A 20,028-nucleotide genomic window follows, 5' to 3' on the forward strand; every position below is an offset into this window, starting at 1 on the left:
TCAGACGATAGCGGAAGTCAACACGGCAACATTATATAGGCAAAACCAACTATATCCCACACAAATATTTCTTCTTCAAACAATAATAACATGCAGTGGAAGGCAAAAAGGTTACCAAAAACAATATTAGGCTATATGGCCTGACTACTGAGGTTAAAATGAGTAAAGATAAACATACTGCAGTTCTCTAGCAGGGGAGGGGTTAATGCAGCAGTGCAATATACAACAGTAGTGGAAGAGAGTTTTTGGAACACAGCACATTCGTAACAAGGAGACGGTTAAGAAAATGCTCTAGTGTAGTAAAAGGAGCTACATAAATGACTTTCGGAAATTTGGTATTGAAGCAATAGTCTTTAAGTCCCTACTAAACAATGTTCAGCATATTTCCCTCCTCCATCACTTCCTCCCTCCCCCTCCTCTTTTTTTAGGCAGAGCTGGGGCACACGCTCTGGCCACTGTGCTTGACAAGGGGGAATCCAGAAACACAGCAATTGATAGCTGTGCATCCCCCATGATAGAAAGAGGAGAGTGAGAGTGTCCCCTCCCACAGGCCAACAAAGGAAATTGTGAAGAAGAGAAGGATAGAGAAGAAGGAATGTCGCAGAGGGCTGAAGCATCCAGCATTGAATCAGCCGTGTTACAGCATCAGGACCAGAGAGGGAGAGATGAGGCCTGAGCTGTGTGTCTGCTCCTGTCTACCAGAGGAGAGAGAAAGGCAAATGCTGAATAGAAGGAGCATCACGCTTTCCAACACTGCATGGTGAGGGAGATTTTATAGAAAATGGAATGGAAAGAAATTAAGGGAATACATTGGGAGAAAGTAGGGATGGAGAGGGGAAAAAAGAGGGTTAAATAAAGATATGTACGGCATAGATGTAGCAGGCGAATTTACATGGCTATAATGTAAAGCATGCAAGGAGAAAATAGGAATTCAGGAGAAGGAGGAAATATAGGGGACCTTGATAGGTTGCAGATAAGAGGCATAAAAGGAAAGGAGGGATTTTGTGCCAGAGAAGACCATATATTGTCTACGCAATAGGTAAGGCTCTAATATATAGAAAAATGGTGGAGGAGAAGGGCATGGAATAGGGGCTGAAGGAAAGGACATTACTAACATTATATCTTATCTACATAGGTTGGAGGAACTGCTCTTCACGTATCACAGTCCTTGTAAACCATTCCCACGGTTTTATATGGGATTTGGAAACCTAATGGAAACATTTCTTCTTCTGGTGGCCTTGTGAGAATCATTGGGAGGCAGAACTCCCCCATTCTGGATCGGGTGTAACAGTGGGGTTGCCTGGATGTCATTTTATAACCATCAGAGCTGAACAATAAAACACAGAAAGTCTCTCTCTGTCTTTTGCAGTTGGCAAGCATAGTCAGATCACCCATGCCAATGACCAGGTAAGATAAAGCTACATTCTGCACCTCACACTTCTAGCAAAATGTAAAGGAGAGAATGAGATGGAGGATTGGAGGTGGGGTGTAGGGAGAAACAGAGTATACAGTATGGATGAAGGCAGGAAGCGAAGAATAGAGCAAACAAGTCAATAAAGGGGGAAGATACTTTATTAATAATAATAATAAAAAAATATTCAGCATTTGAATTTTGCCATACCTCCTGTCATTATGAGGCAATGCATGCTCTACTTAACCTCTCTACAGTAGGTCCTCCTATTTCTATAAATATTCTCTGCTTGGAAATACATCACTTGCTTTGCATAAAGTCATGGTATGATTGGACATTCATCTGGTTAAATAGTTTTGGGAGGACATATTCTGTATTTGCTAGGATGAATGGTTAGTAAGAAGGATATACTATATTATTGCATGTGGGAATACATTACATACATTGGTAATATATGGAAATGGTTATTTATACTGGGACAGTGTTTACGAGATGTTATCCAATGGATCCATGATTTATTATTTTATATTATAATATACTTGCCAACTAAGAAGGTACATACTGACCTCACACTAAAACTCCCCTGTATACAGGCTCTAGGCCAGTTCCCCAGCATACAAATGCAAGACAAGACCACTCAGATTCCAAACCAGACTCCCTTATAGATACAAACCCCAGACCTGATTCCCCTTGTATTTACAGAGACCAGACCAAACCTGAATACACCCCCCCCCCCCCCCCCAATACAGATCTCAGGCTAAACACCCTAAAAATGAAACCCCAAACCATACTCTAAATTACCCCTTTGTAGACCTCAGACCAAATTCTCAGATACAAAACTCTCCCTGTTCCTGTACTTTCTTCTGCTTTTAGGTACTGGGGAAAGGGGAGTATATGGGTCACTTAGGAAAGAAAAATTGTCAAGTATTATTTTTAGCAATCTTTCATGTTTGCCTCCAAAGTGCTAATAAGGGAATGCCTATACTTTAGAGTTAATTTATATCTGTCTTAAGCATTACGGCCTGACTCTGAGTTTTATCCTGGCTTTGTCTGGACCTCCGGCAATATTACCTATATTTTGGAACAGTATATGGCTTCTGATCCCTGGTACCTGATGTCTCGCTTGGTCCACTATGATCTACCTCAATTAATGACGCATCTCAGTCCATCAAGTTCTAGCTTGACTTATCCAATTCACCTCATCTGTTGTGCTAGCTAACTTGACTGGTCTTGACGTCTTTTCTGTTTAGATGGGTAGATACTCTCTTCTCCCCACTGCAGACTTTTTCTAGTGTTGTGTGCATCACATATGCTTAGTACATTCAAACATAGCAAAGGCAGGCAAACTGTCAAAAAGGGGAGGGTTGTGGGCCCACTGGTACAAAAAAAAAAAGACCTGTTGTAAAATGCGGGACAGTAGAGAGAGTATTTTCTTTTTATCTAGAGCATAGATAAGAACTCCCTTTTAATATAATTTTATTTATATTCAATGCCAGTTCAACATTTTTCTATGACATAAGAGAAATTTACAAAACTTCCTATTGTACATGACCTTATTCTTCATTCTGATTGGTCCTGGCATCATGAATATGCAGCAGAAGATTCCCACTACCAATGTTAGTGGTCTACCAAAATAACTATGTGCTTCTGTGTTACCCTGTCAAAGATGCAGGCCTAATGGAGCAGGAATGACAAATTTATGTTTAGATTGAGCATTATAGGAGATGATGGGAGGAGGGGAATTTCGCTTGCCACAGTATCAGCTTCTTTTAGGTAATATATGACTTAGTTTGTAAAGACCAAATATAGATATACTCAGAGAGCACAGTCAAACCAGTCCACATATATAGACAATGGAGGAACTCATTAATGTGAACAGGACAGCAGCCGGATAATCCAATGGAGCAACTACTAACGGGGTGCGAAGCTCAAAGATAGCAAGACAGTGTGCAAAATCCAAATATAGAAGACAAGGCTTGACTCACCGTTTCTGTAGAATATTTCATGCGGTCATTCCGTTCCGGCAGGGAGACTTCAGTGATGCGGGGTGCTGAGAGGCAAACAGCCATTTTCACACAATAGGGGCGACTTCAGTGATGCAGGGTGCTCAGAGGCAAGCACACACCTATTGTGCCAAAACGGCTGTTTGCCTCTGAGCACCCCGCATCACTGAAGTCTCCTTGCCGGAACGGAATGACCGTATGAAATATTCGACAGAAACGGTGAGTGCATGCCTTGTCTTCTATATTTGGATTATGACTTGGTTTGTGTTCTGAATTATGAGAGCACATAATGCCATGAATGTAAAAAAGCCGATCTAAACAGTATCTTTTAATGGTTGTATGATCTCTGTACTGAAAAAGTAGCTGCTGGAGGGAAATATTATGTCAATTTGTGGTATATAAATCTTGTTATTTTCATGCTCTGATTGAGTACTGTTATATTGCTTGGATTTTAAACTGTGACAGCTGAAAGGTTCCCGTGTGTTCATAAACCTGCCCAAGTAATTATAATGCACTTTCCTGCTTTTCTATCAGTTGTAAGCACACGCATAGCGATAGTGGCACAATGACAATGACAGTGATTAATACCTGAGTTTCTAGGCATAACAAAGTAAACCTAAACATCTTTTTTAACCACTGGAGCTGCATCTATTCTGGATTAGGTCCTTGTTATAGTCTATTTAACCCCTTTACTCCATTTATCTTTCATTCGTCTCTCCTGATGCTTTTCTTGCTTTTGCAGATAACTGTTTCTGGAAATTTGTGGGAGATATGGGTCAAACAGGAGTGGTTAGACTTTTTTTCCCCATAAATAGCACCACTTTTGTTCAAGGACTTTGCTGCTCAACATGGCTTACTTATAGATGGCTTGGCTGCACTCAGACACAATCCATGGAGTGTAGTTTCTTAAAACAAAAGAAAACCTTTTAGTAGTCATGAGAATGGAATATTCTATGTTACTGAATGATTTTGCAGATTAGCCCCAGCCCTATTCAGTAAGAGCAAATCTGAGTCCTGGCTACTAATGCATTTATCATGAAGATAATAGCTCAGATCTATCAATCTGTAGTTTTGCCCATAACAACCAATCACAACTCAGCTTTCATATCTTTACAAGCTCTGTGATCGGTTGCTGTGGGCAAATCAATGCATTTTTTATCTCAACAGATTGATACATCTGGGTCAATGCGTCAAATGTCATGTCACTTTTTTCTGTACTGCAGTTCACTGTGTGCTTTGCCATTGCAAACAATGGGACATGTCTTGCACATGGGGAGGATTTTATCATTATGCTTATGACAGATTTTGACATAAAACTTTTTTGACAGGTTTACACTGCCTTTGCCACTAGCGAATTACTATGTGCAGCGCGCAGGCAGCAGCTGCAGTAGCAGATTCATTAAGAAGCCAGTATTGGTAGATTCCAACTTTTACAGCTTTTTAATGTTTGAGAAAACTCACTCCAGTCCTGACCAAATCAGCCTAATAGTACATTGATAAATGAAGGGGGGAGGTAGCTCAACGGATAATGAAGACAGGTTCTGCTCAAAAAAAATTAAGGGAAGACATAAACAACACAATGTAACTTCAAGTCAATCACACTTCTGTGAAATCACACTGTCCACTCAGGAAGAAACACTGATTGACAATCAATTTCACATGCTGTTGTGCAAATGGAACAGACAACAGGTGGAAATTATAGGCAATAAGCAAGACACCCCAATAAAGAAGTGGTTCTACAGGAGGTGACTACAGCTTTCAATCTAGTGGTAACATGAGACGGAGTTTAAAACCCTCACAAATGGCCCAGGTAGTGCAGCTCATCCAGGATGGCACATCAATGCGAGCTGTGGCAAGAAGGTTTGCTGTGTCTGTCAGCGTAGTGTACAGAGCATGGGGGCGCTATCAGGAGACAGGCCAGTACATCAGGAGACGTGGAGGAGGCTGTAGGAGGGCAACAACCCAGCAGCAGGACCGCTACCTCTGCCTTTGTGCAAGGAGGAACAGGAGGAGCACTGCCAGAGCCCTGCAAAATGACCTCCAGCAGGCCACAAATGTGCATGTGTCCGCTCAAACGGTCAGAAACAGACTCCATGAGGGTGATATGAGGGCCCGATGTTCACAGGTGGGGGTTGTGCTTACAGCCCAACACTGTACAGGACGTTTGGCATTTGCCATAGAACACCAAGATTGGCAAATTCGCCACTGGCGCCCTTTGCTCTTCACAGGTGAAAGAAGGTTCACACTGAGCACATGTGACAGACGTGACAGAGTCTGGAGACACCGTGGAGAACATTCTGCTGCCTGCAACATCTTCCAGCATGACCTGTTTGGCGGCGGGTCAGTAATGGTGTGGGGTGGCATTTTGTTGGGGGGGGGCCGCACAGCTCTCCATGTGCTTGCCAGAGGTAGCCTGACTGCCATTAGATACCGAGATGAGATCCTCAGACCCCTTATGAGACCATATGCTGGTGCGGTTGGCCTGGGTTCCTCCTCATGCAAGACAATGCTAGACCTCATGTGGCTGGAGTGTGTCAGCAGTTCCTGCAAGAGGAAGGCAATGATGCTATGGACTGGCCCCAGACCTGAATCCGATTGAGCACATCTGGGACATCATGTCTCGCTCCATCCACCAATGCCACGTTGCACCACAGACTGTCCAGGAGTTGGCGGATGCTTTAGTCACCTCATCAGTAGCATGCCCAGATATTGTAAGGAGGTCATACGGGCACGTGGAGGCCACACACACACTACTGAGCCTCATTTTGACTTGTTTTAAGGACATCACATCAAAGTTGGATCAGCCTGTAGTGTGGTTATTCCACTTTGATTTTGAGTGTAACTTCATATCCAGACCTCCATGGGTTGATAAATTTGATTTCCATTGATAATTTTGTGTGTGATTTTGTTGTCAGCACATTCAACTTTGTAAAGACAAAAGTATTTCATACGATTAGTTTATTCATTCAGATCTAGGATGTGTTATCTTAGTGTTCCCTTTTTTAGCAGTGTATGAATAGAAAAAAGGGAGGGTACTACCATTCTCAAGTTAGATCTCATGTGTGAGATATATATATGTGGTGATAGTAAGAGGTGGGCAACAAGTAATTGGTATGTTATGGATATTAAATAAGCAATTGAAATTAAATAAAATACATTCATTTCCTCATGTGTAAAATGTACACACAGCAGTACTTTAAGTGTGGTGTCTGCAGGGCCCATGCACATCCACAGAGTACTGTATAGTAAATTGAAATAAAAATATATATACAAAGATTTATTAATAATTTTTTAAATAATGGTGAATAAAGTGTACAAGTGTGTGTACCGCTGTCCGTATAATCTTAACAATGTGTTACGGAACTATATATAATAAGGCAAATAATAGGTAGAGAGAAGAGACAGCACTGATCCAATCAGCATGTGCAGCACATGGATGGCAAATAAAGTCTTATTCCATCTACTAGCCTGAGTCCTCAGCTATTTGGTGCTGTATCCACCTTGGACTTTAATAAGGCAAATAAAAACACTTGCTGCAATAAAAGTGCGTGGAGCTTATTAGTAGTATGCGTACACGGTGTTGTTGCACTGCTATATGTGGCAGGTAATGCTTCCAAAATTAAAGTGCGATTAACATATTAAAATATGCAGGCAAAAGGTATATAGAACATGTCTTATTTTACAAACATTAAAGGGGTACTCCGCCCCTGGCATCTTATCCCCTATCCAAAGGATAGGGGATAAGATGTTAGATCGCCGTGGTCTCGCTGCTGGGGACCCCGGGGATCGCCACTGCGGCACCCCGCCATCATTACTGCACAGAGCGAGTTCGCTCTGTGCGTAATGACGGGCGATACAGGGGCCGGAGCAGCGTGACGTCATGGCTCCGCCCCTCATGACATCACGGCCCGTCCCCTTAATGCAAGTCTATGGCAGGGGGCGTGACGACTGCCACGCCCCCTTCCATAGACTTGTATTGACGGGGGCGGGCCGTGCATCACGAGGGGCGGAGCCGTGACATAATGATGCTCCGACCCCTGTATTGCCCGTCATTACGTGCAGAGCGATGAGCGATCTCGCTCTGCGCAGTAATGATAGCGGGGTGCTTCAGCAGCGGGACCCCGGCGATCTGACATCTTATCCCCTATCCTTTGAATAGGGGATAAGATGTCTAGGGGCGGAGTACCCCTTTAAAAGGGACATTTGTAACACAATGGCCCTCATTTACTATTGCAAACTCGACATGTTCTGTCGGGTTGTGTGCCAGATTCTGGCGCACTGCACCAGAATTTGCAACAGAATTGAAAAAAACTGACTAACTCTCCATTTTACTAAGAAAATCCAGAAAAGGGGTATGACCATCGGGGAAAAGGGGTGTGGCCATCAAAAGGGGCGCGTTCCCAACATTTTCACAAAAACCCAACGTATTTACTAAGGTTTCCACAGAAGATGTAGTGGATATTAGCTGAGCAAAACCTGACAGATCAGAGCATGTGTATAAAAAAAAAAAAAGCAAAATGTAGGGAAAAGTGCAAAATCCTTAGTAAATACCTTGAAAAAAAAATTGTAGGGACTTAAACCCCACAAAGAAACCTACACTCCACTTTTAGTAAATCAGGGCCAATGTGTTCTATTGTTACAAATGTCACTTTTAATGTTTGTAAAATAAGACATGTTCTCTATACCTTTCGCCTGCATATAATGTGAATCATAAGATTATGCTACCTTCTCTCATTACTCCATGGTTCAGTTCTGATGCCCAAAGTGTTATTGTCATTTAGGACACATAGAGACATGTCAATAGTTTTCATCAATGGGATTCTGGTTGCTGAAACCCCATCAAATATTAGAACCATCAGGGAGAAGGGCACGGCTATTGCTGCTTCTCCCTGCTGTCACGCAGTCACGGAAGACGGGCTCCATAAGCTTTCTATGCACCCTGATCACAATAAAAAAAATACCACTTTAACCTGTTGATGACCCAGGACAAGTATACTTGTCTTAGGACATTTAACAGTGTATGGGCCAGGCACAGGAATCAAGCTGGTCCATACCCAGCAGCACCCAGCTGGAACACAGCGATCTCCACTGCTGGCTATTTTAACTTACAGCAGCATTTAACGGTATGGCCACACGTCATTGATGGTATAGGGATCTGATTGGCTCCCTGAAAAGAGATAGAGGGGTGAAGATCCATTGTCATGGGAATCTAAGACTTTCTGAAGGCCTCAGTGCGTGCCATGGAATTTCTGCTTCTACAGCCTGTACTAGAAAATAACAGAAAAATCAATATAATGCATAGTAATAGCTCCTAGAAGACAAGAAGGAAAACAAAATAAAAATTGGTGTCATAAAGAGGTTCAAGTCACTCAGATCCTTAAAGGGGTATTCCAGGGAAATTTTTTTTTATATATATCAACTGGTTCCAGAAAGTTAAACAGATTTGTAAATTACTTCTATTAAAAAAATCTTAATCCTTTCAGTACTTATGAGCTTCTGAAGTTAAGGTTGTTCTTTTCTGGCTAAGTGCTCTCTGATGACACGTGTCTCGGGAAACGCCCAGTTTAGAAGTTGTTTGATATGGGGGTTTGCTTCAAAGCTGGGCGTTTCCCGAGACACGTGTCATCAGAGAGCACTTAGCCAGAAAAGAACAACCTTAACTTCAGAAGCTCATAAGTACTGAAAGGATTAAGATTTTTTAATAGAAGTAATTTACAAATCTGTTTAACTTTCTGGAGCCAGTTGATATATAAGAAAAAGTTTTTTCCTGGATAACCCATTTAAAGTCTTCCAGAAACTGATAATGAAGTGTATTTCGCTGTTATAAATAGGATTTTGTTTGAACTCTTTGAGTTCTTTGGTGTCACATATTAAGACAAAACACTGCCGCTTAGAAGGTCTTAAAATGAGGTAGATACAACCTTAGATGAGCAACACACAACACATTCCATTGTGTCATATATATAAAACTCAATGGCCCTCATTTACTATTGCAAACCCGACATGTTTTGTCGGGTTGTGCACCAGATTCTGTCGCATTGCGCCAGATTTTGCGCCAGAATTGGAAAAACCCCCGTCTAACTCTCCATTTTGCTAAGAAAACCCGAAAAGGGGGCGTGGCCTGACATTTTCACAAAAACCCAACATATTTACTAAGGTTTCCACATAAAATGTGGTGGATTTGAGCTGAGGAAAACCAGACAGATCAGAGCATGTGTAAAAAAAGCAAAGTGTAGGGAAAGTGGAAAATGTAGGGAAACCTTATAATTTAACCCTTAACTACCCCCATTTGTGAGGGTCTGGTTTTTTGTTTAAAGTCCCATGCAAATCAATGGGAAATGTATGTTCCCACATAACTTCCATACGGCTGGAGATATTTCAATAATACCTGGTACACATATTACTTACCGTATTTATCGGGGTATACCACGCACCGGCCTATAACATGCACCCTCATTTTACCAAGGATATTTGGGTAAAAAAAGTTTTTTACCCAAATATCCTTGGTAAAACGGGGGTGCGTGTATGTGCGCGTGTATACCCCGATACACTGTTTCTTACCCCGCAGAAGTCCCCAGGAAAGGCAGGGGAGAGAGGCCGTCGCTGCCCGCTTCTCTCCCCCTGCCTTTCCTGGGGTCTGGAGCCCTGCTGCCGCCGCTTCTCTCCCCCTAGCTATCGGCGCCGCTGCCCCTTCTCTCCCCCGGTGTGCGTCCCCTGCGTCGTTGCTATGCGCTGCGAGACACAATGACGAGTGATGTCACTCATCATTGCGCTGCGCAGCGCATAGCAACGACGCAGGGGAAGCACACCGGAGGCCTGAAGCAGCGCGGACCCGACCCCGGCAACAGGTAATTATACAACCGGGGATGGGGGAGGCAACAGGGCAGCGGCGCCGGCAATGGGTGCCTCTGCCCCTTCTCTCCCCATGTCTGTCGGCACCGCTGCCCCATTGCCGGTGCCGCTTCTCACCGATAGCCAGGGGGAGAGAAGGGGCAGCGGCACCGATAGACAGGGGGAGAGAAGGGACAGCGGCGCCGATAGCAGGGAGAGAGAAGCGGCGGCAGCGGGGACCCCAGGACAGGTAGGGGCAGAGAAGCCGGCAGCGCTGGCGGTCTCTGCACCTGAAAAAGCTGCTTCAGTTCATTGACTTAAAGCGCCCGCTTTAAATCATTGAACTGCAGCGGCTTAACGGCGTATAACACGCAGGTAGACTTTAGGCTAAAAATTTTAGCCTAAAAAATGCGTGTTATACGCCGATAAATACGGTATATGTCAAATAAAAAGATATGACAGTTAAATTAACCCTTACCTACACCCTTATATAAAAGATGGGATTTTGTTTCAAGTCCCATGCAAATATATGAGTCTTCCGTTACCTTACTCCACAAGCTCCGCTCTGCATCTCCTGGTGAACGTGTCAATCCGGCTTGCAAGCCACACATCTCACAAAGACACGCTCACAGTTTAAGCCCCACCCCTTTTATTATCTACCCTTTTTGTGCATCTGTCTGGCTTGCAAATCACGCCTAGTCCCACACAGCCACGTCCCCTTCTATTTTCAGCTTACAATATCTTCATCACAAATCAGTCCCACCTGAGGACAGAATATGAGGATGGGACATAAGGACGGGATATAAGGATGGGATATGAGGAGGGGATATGAGGTCGGGATATGAAGATGGGATATGAGGACAAGATATGAGGACAGGATATGAGGTCGAGATAGGAGGGCGGGAAATGAGGTTGAAATAGGAGGTCAGGATATGAGGATGGGATATGAGGTTGAGATATGAGGACAGAATATAAGGATGGGATAGGAGGTCAAGATATGAGGATGGGATATGAGGTTGGGTTATGAGGTCCAGATCGGAGGATTGGATAGGAGGTTGGGATATGAAGATGGGATATGAGGTCAGGATAGGAGGACGGGATAGGAGGTCAGGATATGATATGCTCCGTGGCCGATGACAAGCGATACAGGTGCCTGAAGTATCGTGATGTCATGGCCCCGCCTCCTTGTGATATCACACTCCACCCCCTCAATACAAGCCTATGGGAGCCGCCACATCACAATACTCCGGCCCCTGTATCGCTTGTCATCAGCCCCTGATTGCTCTTTGCTCTGTGCAGTTGGTGAATGGGGGTGCTGCAGGAGAGATCAGATCAGACCTCTTATCCACTATCCTTTGGATTGGGGTTAAGATGTCCAGGGGCAGAGTACCCCTTTAATCCAGTGTTCCACTCTAGTGTAAGCAAAGTATTGGGGACTGAATCAATCTTCTGAGGGCATGTGGCGTGTCACACAGCCTTCAGCATCAGGAAGCAATGGCTGAAGCATGCAATTTACTGGCAAAATAACTGACTCAATAGAGGCTGTTAAACAAGAGGTAGTGGTTAGCCACCATGAGGACTTGAATGCTTACTTAGGAGAAAGCTATAAGGACAAATTTTGTCCACAGCTCGTTGCTGTGGTTGTGTGCGCTAGTAGAGATGTGGAGAGATAAAAATGGGACTTGTGGCGAAGATCTCCACATTTTAATGAGGTCCCCTTGCACTCCGAAAAGGTTAACCTGAGATTGTAGAGTTACAGATTTAGAAGTCCTATACTGCTACAAGGTTAATCACATAATACAGCCTTACAGACATATCACATATGATGGCCTTAGAGAGATGCTTAGATATATGATTTTACATATTTATTGAATATTTAAATACTTATTTATGAATGTTTTATTTAATTAATGAGCTTCAAAACAAGAAAAGACAAACTGCAGGATAAAATCACAGGCACAGACCCCGATATCAAGGATCTGTAAATGGATAGTCTAAGGGTAGATGCCTAATTTTTCCCTTTTGTACCATGTGGGTATGTAAGGCTAGGTTCACATCACGATTTAACCATTCGATTATTGTACCCTAAAAATCGGATTGCAAAAAATCATATACAAGCGTATGTAAAATTTCTTTGCTTTCCAATTTTAAAATCGTATCCAAAAATCATATAGAGGAAAATTCCATCCGATTTTCAATAAAAATCTGATCCTGTTTTTAAAATTAATATGCATGCCAATGGCAATAAAGTTTTATATATTTGAAGTGTATGTGTTTTGAAGTCTACTGCGCATTTGTACAAAAAAAATTGCATACGATTAATCTGACAGAATCGCACAGTCACATGATTCCATGCTATTTACATAGACATCAATAATAAAAAAATCGGACATGATTTCGATCCGATTTTGAATCTGGACAAAAAATCGTGGTCAACCACAATTTTACCTCCGATGTTAAATCGTGCAAAATCGGTTGTGGATCAAAACTGATGAATTTGTTGTCTATCATTAATGAATGGAAGTCAATGGATACGACTTGGCATGCAGATTTGGACGATTTCAAAGTTAAAAATCGTGAGAAGTAGGATGGTAAAATCGTGATGTGAATGCACCCTAACTGTTTTTAACATATTGGTGGCTACTTTTATGTATTTTTGTAACAAAGATACATTTTAAGGTGCAGTAGGCAGAGCGTTCGGCACAGCCACCGTGGTAATATTGCTTCAATATTATACAGCTAAAACGGACTCTTGACACAGTTACAGTCCACCAGGGTGTTCAATCCAAATAACAACATATCCAGCATGAGAGAATAAAGATGACACTCACCAGTGTTGGTGCAAGAACGGTGACTCTTTATTTACAGCAATACATTCGGCAGACAGACAGCATCGGGACGAGTGCCATCTTCATTCTCTCATGCTAAGGATACATTTGATATTCTGTGTATAAAAATTAGTTGACAACAAATTGGAACTGTGCGTTTACATAGTATATGTGTGCATACTGATCATAAGGCTTCAGAGAGGACCAAGAGGCAGCTGACCTACCTACTGGTATCATGCAAGCTTTCAGGTTGCTGTGCTCTGAGCACAACGTCTTTTGGTAAGCAAAACTGACACATAAGATTGTTTGCAGTGCTGCACTAGGGGCTCGATCTTCTGGGGGTTTTTTTTTTGTTTTTTTTGCAGTATATTACACAACATGACTCTTTGAGCCCATACATAATGTTACTGAATGGTCTAAAATGTATTCATTTGCATTCTTTACCTATAGAAACCAAATAGAGCTCAGCTTTCATATTACCAGAGCAATCTGAGAAATGAAACCTGAGCTGTGGGCAAAGCAGAGACATTTTTATCTCAAGCAGATTGTTACATCTGGGCCTATGGTACTTTGCCTACCTTAAAATGATTATATCCATTAACAATGAACCTTACTTATGTTCCAAGGCATAGCTAAAGGTCTATGATTTTCAGTGCTAAAGCTTAGCTTAGCCCCACCCTATCTATTGTCTTATAGATATGCTATCTTCAATATATATTTCCTTTTGTTCATGAGGAGATAAGCTACCGCCAGAGGTGTCAGGCAGCGGCTTTCCCCCTCTCTCTTTCCAAATACATGAACACTTGTTTGAGTCATGCAATATCTAGTTTCCTACTTCAGCTGCTCAGGCAGAATCAATGTATTGGCCCCTGCAGACTAATGTACCTGTGCGGTCCCTTGCTTCCGCCACCATTATTACTATATTAAAACACTAAATCCATTCCACCCAGACGGCAGGAAAGAATGACCTGAAGCTGGAGGTCCAGGAGCCATAATGATAATCTGCTCTGGCCATATCTATAGTTAGTTAAAAAAAAAAAAAAAATATATATATATATATATATATATATATATATATATAAAATATATATATATATATATATATATATATATATAAAATAAAGTGATAAAAATTAATGTAACCCTTGTTGGTTAACAGCATAGGCAGATACCATATGTTGTAACTACATCTAGTGTCCTGACCAATGGGGAGGAAGAGGTTAAGGTACCCACAGTTCTTATATTTTTTGCTCCTTTCAATGCAGCAACTTTCAATGCAGTGACAGGAGTTTACTGTTATCGAAACTGTGTAACATCTCTGCTCCTGTCAGTGACTGTATATCTCCTCATCTACTGTCACACATATCTCTGTATACTGCACTGGCCAGGCAGAAGCAATCAACCTCGATTGCTGAGGGGGCCTCTGTAACCCCCTGCTTATAGGCCCTATCACTGCAGCAACCTCTGCTACTCCTATAGCTATGTCACTGCTACAACATCCCTGTACATGCCCTCATATAAATTCAAATAATGTTTAGCAATGTTTCCTTTTGCATAGTGTTATTTCTCCAACTCTATTTATTTGCTTGCTGTCATTTTCATATAATGGTCTATATTGATTGTACATTATTTTAATTAATTCATACAGGTAATGAAGATATACAAACCAATAGCATTATTCTATTTAAAACTTACAAAATAAATGAATAAATATTCATACTGTTACCCTCAATTTAATTCATTATTTCTTATTTACAGGTAGCAGCACTTGAAATCTTCATGACTTGCACAACTCTGCCTTCTAAACATCTGGTACATCTTCAAAACCCATTATCAAACAGTCAAATGTTCCCCTATCATCTATACTCTCCTATTAGAGCCGACCAAATCTACCAACTTTTTACTCTACCCCAGGAATAGTTTTATCTGACATTTATTATCTCTCCTGCAAAGGAGACTTGGCAGTATTGTGTGTGGCTGTGTATAGGGAGGGGGTGCAGGGCAAGAGGGGGGTTAGACGTTAAGATGCAGAGCTCCCCCCAGAGGAGAGAAGCTGTAGAGGAGGCTGGAGGCCTCTCTCTGAATCATGTGCTCTCGGGGGGTGGGAAAGACCACGGAGCAAGGGGGACGCAGCTGCAGAGCTGGGGAGAGGGAGAGAATTCGAGGGAGAGTCCGGGCTGTAATTGGTCAGCTGGAAGGGATCTTACGGGACCTCAAGGAAGTGGCCAAAGAACTGAGAGAGGTGAGTGTACATTTTTTTTCTACAGCAACAATCCAGCTTACTGTGTTTTCATCCAGAGATATTTCCACATATAGAAACACAATGCCATGAGTTATTGCAGTACTACATACTACTTTACAACTGAAAATATATGGAATTAGGCTCTCAGGCCCAATGAAAAATCTGTAACTGATAATGCTTTTCTTCTCCACGTGGTAGAGAGACCTTTGGGTCCACTAATATATGTTAAACCAGATTTAAGGAATAACCACACTACTCAGCATTGAAATTGGAAGACCAAGGAGTAAAGTCATGTAATTATGGAAATAACAGTATCGATAGACATGTAAATTACATGCAAATTACAAAAATGGAAACAAAATATTCAAAACAACTTGATTTATTCAGAATCGAATATGAATCCCTAGTATAGAAATACATTTACATGCACAGGTATGCTAACAATAAAGTTATACGAGGTTGTCTGAAGAATATTCTACCACACTGACTGCAATAGGGCACAAAAATCAACAGGATCTGCCGCTGGCAGCTCCCTTTACTGCCGATCACCAAACAATGATATTCCAGATGTGCTCAATCTGGTCATGCAGGGTGATAACAGTAGTACAAGCAACATGGGGGCTGGTGTTTTTCAGTTGGACACTAAGGAGAAATGGTCACATAACTGGTTCATCACTGGGAATCATCACTAAAGAGAATAGACCTTCCAGTCTCAATTGCCGCCTTCTTCAGTACCATCATAGCCTTTATAAGCAGTGACATGAGGTCCTGCAGCTAGATGTGTGGCTTGAAGCCCATAGTCATGCAAACACCTTTTGATATTTTGTGTAGTCACTGTTTAATGCCCTAGACATGGTATTTGCCATCCAATTCTTATAAAAAGAGTTTTATTAAAGTTTTGAATAAACATGCACAAGTCATGGTCAACAGTGCAATGAACAGAAGCCATCAAAATACAGGGTGAAAAGTAGAGGTAGTTCTTCAGTGGGGATCAGAGTCCCTGATGTCATCCAATTTCACTGGCAGTACAGCCTGGATCACTACGCACCATTCTTTTAAACTGATGATCGGTCCGGGCAGAGGTTTGCCTCTTGCGGCCATTCCAGCTAATTGTTGGTCTCCCAACCCCTGGGACATACAACATTAAACAGTAATGACATCTCTACCTAAGTGCATAGTGATCCACCGAAGTGATGAACCAACATACAGAGATTCAAGGATTCTGTTCCTCTCAGTTGAAGAGGCAATAACTGGCACATTGATGAAAAGGAGGCATCCCGAAATCATACTGTGTTGACGTGATCTAATTTCTGAGGTTTCATGTAGCTGAAGAAAATGTTTTTGATCTGGTTGATATACCACTGAAGTTCATACCACATGCCACAGATTGGTGCTAGATGCTTGACAATTGCATCTTAGTGTCACCTTGCATAACCTCACGGCTTGTCCTTCTTGGTGTTGAAATTGATGTTGAGGAGTATATATTACAACACTCCAGTATAAAATATGTCTTTTAAAGTGTTCTCTAACACTTCCATAGTGTCCCCAAAAATGTTGCTGATGCAGAAATTGTCCTAGGATTTAATCCTTTTCCCGCTTCTGATGGAGCAAGTCATCCTTGTTCTGCTCCTGTGATCTCTTTCCTTCTTGCCATGTTCTATTATTGCTTAAAAGGGTACTCCACTGGAAAACCTATTTATTTCTTTTTTTTAAATCAACTGGTGCCAGAAAGTTAAACAGATTTGTAAATTACTTCTATTTAAAAATCATAATCCTTCCAGTACTTATCAGCTGCTGTATGTTCCAGAGAAAGTTCTTTTAATTTTGAATTTCCTTTCTGTCTGACCACAGTGCTCTCTGCTGACACCTCTGTCCATTTTAGGAACTGTCCAGAGCAAACCTGTCCTGCTCCAGACAGTTCCTAAAATGGTGTCAGCAGAGAGCACTGTGGTCAGACAGAAAGGAAATTCAAAAAGAAAGGAACTTCCTGTGGAGCATACAGCAGCTGATAAGTACGGGAAGGAGTAAGATTTTAAATAGAAGTAATTTACAAATCTGTTTAACTTTCTGGCACCAGTTGATATAAAAAAAATGTTTTCCAGGGGATTCCCCCTTTAATTATTCCTTCTTTATTCTGAATAGCCTTTAGGAGTACACAAATACAAAAATACCAGTACACACACATATAGTTAATAATACCTTTAAACCTAAGTATTTACCATTAAACTGCGTGAACTAATATGATATCAGGTTCCATAAAAGTCATATGCTGCAATATACTAGCTTGAAAATACAATTATTTTCTTTCAATGGCATTAAGATGAGATGTTGACTAAAACACTTTCCCATGATATATGTATGGTTTCCATGGAAATGGTAGTGTAAGATCAGCAGATATTTTAAGATCAGCATTACATACAAGCTTGAATCTGCTGTTTATGAATGGCAAAATAAATACAAGTGGATTAACTACAAATAATAATTTCATTCACCTGTGTGTGGGAGTTGTAGTTTTGAAACCTCTGGAGGTCTGCAGGTTGAAGACCACTGCGGCCTTCGTCATCATTCAGACATCCCCTTTAGTTTTTTACTCACCTCCCCTCGGTGGGAAGGAAGGGTGAGCTGGTCCGGGCCATCTATGCTGCAGGGACCGTCCGGTGGGGAGGGTTAGTCGTTCCGGGCTGTCCATTTTCACCCGGGGGGGCCCTCTTCTCCGTGCTACGGGCCCGGCCCCGGACTAGTGACGTTGCCTTGATGACGAGCACAGGGACGTTCATGTGCGTCCCTGTGCGTCGTCGTCAAGGCAACATCACTAGTCCGGGGCCGGGCCCGGAGCGTGGAGAAGAGGGCCCCCCCGGGTGAAAATGGACAGCCCGGAACGACTAACCCTCCCCACCGGACGGTCCCTGCAGCATAGATGGCCCGGACCAGCTCACCCTTCCTTCCCACGAGGGGAGGTGAGTAAAAAACGAAAGGGGGTGTCTGAATGATAACGAAGGCCGCAGTGGTCTTCAACCTGTGGACCTCCAGAGGTTTCAAAACTACAACTCCCAGCATGCCCAGACAGCCGATGGCTGTCCGGGCATGCTGGGAGTTGTAGTTTTGCAACATCTGGAGGTCCGCAGGTTGAAGATCACTGAGAAGGGATTGACAGGCGGAGAGTTCACTCGAGTATAAACCGAGGGGGGAAAAATCATGCTGAAAAACTCAGCTTATACTCGAGTATATACGGTATTTGCTGTGAGGAAATAACTCCAGATTTTGTCTTGGACAAATAAATAAATCTAGGCCATTGCTCTAAGTTCCTAAGAAAAATATTGGCTATAGTTAAACAGCAGATTATAAAATGTTGCATTGAAGAAAACATAACAGTACACAGACTTTAAGTTTGGGCTTTTTTGTTGTGATAACACAGTGTGTGTATGTTTTAGGTCGTGGAGCAGATCGACAGACTAACTTCGGACTTTGAGTTTGAGCTGGACGCTGATGACTGGACCCCAGGAACTGTTAGCAGCACATCAAGCAGTGAAAAAGGAGGTCCTTTATGTGACCTGGGACCCCTGGATTTCCTGAGTTCAGACAGCTGGGAATTCTGTTCTTTTTTAGAAGCCTCCACCCCTTCTGACTCTGGAGATGGCTCAGACCGTCCTCCTGACTTTACGCTACTTAATGGTGGGGCTACACCCAATGGTCCAGATTCCTCTAGTGAAGAAATTCCTGTCCCTCCTCAGAAGCCCCTACCAACAAGAACCCCTGGCTCCAGAGACCGAGTAAGGTTCAGTGATAAAGTTCTGTACCATGCACTATGTTGTGATGACAGTGAAGATCCCCCATATGGCCAAGACACTCCTAGAGAACCTCCTAGGCCCACTGTACCTTGTAATGTTATACGGAGCAGTAAAGGAGGAATGACTGGAGTCAAGAGGGGCACGAGGAACTGCAGCACCCAGACAGTGTGTGACAAGAGCACCCAGACTGTGTTACCATATGTGCCAAAAAAGGGAAAGAAGGAACAGTGTTAAAGGTGGAAAAGAAAAGGGGTGTAAAGCGTAGCGAATAGTAAAAGAAATATAGCTGTAGAGACATTTGGGACAGTAAACATAGGATAACTGAATACCAGAAATTGTAAAAATACATATATCTATATATTTCTTGAGCAGGTGAATGAATGGAATGTTTGAATGGATGAAATAACAGATCTGTAGGATTTTTATGCATAGAAACAGAGCAGTGTGAACAACTGATTAAATAGGTGTCATGTTGACATCTCTGCACACTAATATAATATGGGCAATATATGGTGCACTTTTTAACCTTTCTTATGAACTGGGGAAGGGGGCACTAGACTGGGGCCCTTTATAACCCACCCTGTAACCTCACATCTCCTACTGTGACCTCACATGTCTTTCTGTCCCTGCGCCAGCAAAATCTTCACCTCACATGTATACAATTAAAGAGGATAAATAGCAAGTGTAATGTGTCTTTGTCTCTTTCAGGATAGAAAATCATTAGCCCTATTCATGTTGTAATAATATATAAAGGGCTACTGCAATAACACAGGCTTATTGTATTAGACGAAAAACGCTTTCATTAAAAAAGTATCCAATATCTGGGGTAATTGCTCTCCAAAGGTCATTATACTTTCTGCTGCACTATACTATTTTCATAGCAGCAATGCATTTCCAGACTATTAACCTTCAGGCACTCCACTTA

General features: G+C 42.3%; 1 protein-coding gene across 2 annotated transcripts; it reads left to right on the plus strand.

Moving 5' to 3' along the window:
- Positions 1-437: 437 nt before the first annotated feature.
- Positions 438-19,779, plus strand: INSYN1 (inhibitory synaptic factor 1). Of its 2 annotated transcripts, XM_056572763.1 has the most exons (4): positions 438-760; positions 1,136-1,407; positions 14,832-15,315; positions 18,747-19,779. In XM_056572763.1, the coding sequence occupies exons 3-4, from the start codon at positions 15,160-15,162 to the stop codon at positions 19,335-19,337; spliced, it is 747 nt and encodes a 248-aa protein (XP_056428738.1). In that variant the 5' UTR covers positions 438-760; positions 1,136-1,407; positions 14,832-15,159; the 3' UTR covers positions 19,338-19,779. The 2 variants fall into 2 exon arrangements, with proteins under 2 accessions (XP_056428738.1, XP_056428739.1); XM_056572764.1 differs by lacking the exons at positions 438-760; positions 1,136-1,407 and adding an exon at positions 11,822-12,030.
- Positions 19,780-20,028: the final 249 nt, after the last annotated feature.

This window comes from Hyla sarda, chromosome 4, assembly GCF_029499605.1.
Source record: "Hyla sarda isolate aHylSar1 chromosome 4, aHylSar1.hap1, whole genome shotgun sequence".
In the NCBI taxonomy this organism is placed as follows: domain Eukaryota; kingdom Metazoa; phylum Chordata; class Amphibia; order Anura; family Hylidae; genus Hyla; species Hyla sarda.

What these genes read in the sequence shown, in the direction of transcription:
- INSYN1 (XM_056572763.1), top strand. Translation starts at nt 15,160, where the DNA reads ATGTGCTCTCGGGGGGTGGGAAAGACCACGGAGCAAGGGGGACGCAGC. An exon ending in TGGCCAAAGAACTGAGAGAG is followed by an intron (nt 15,316 to 18,746) that starts GTGAGTGTACAT and finishes TGTATGTTTTAG; the next exon opens with GTCGTGGAGCAGATCGACAG.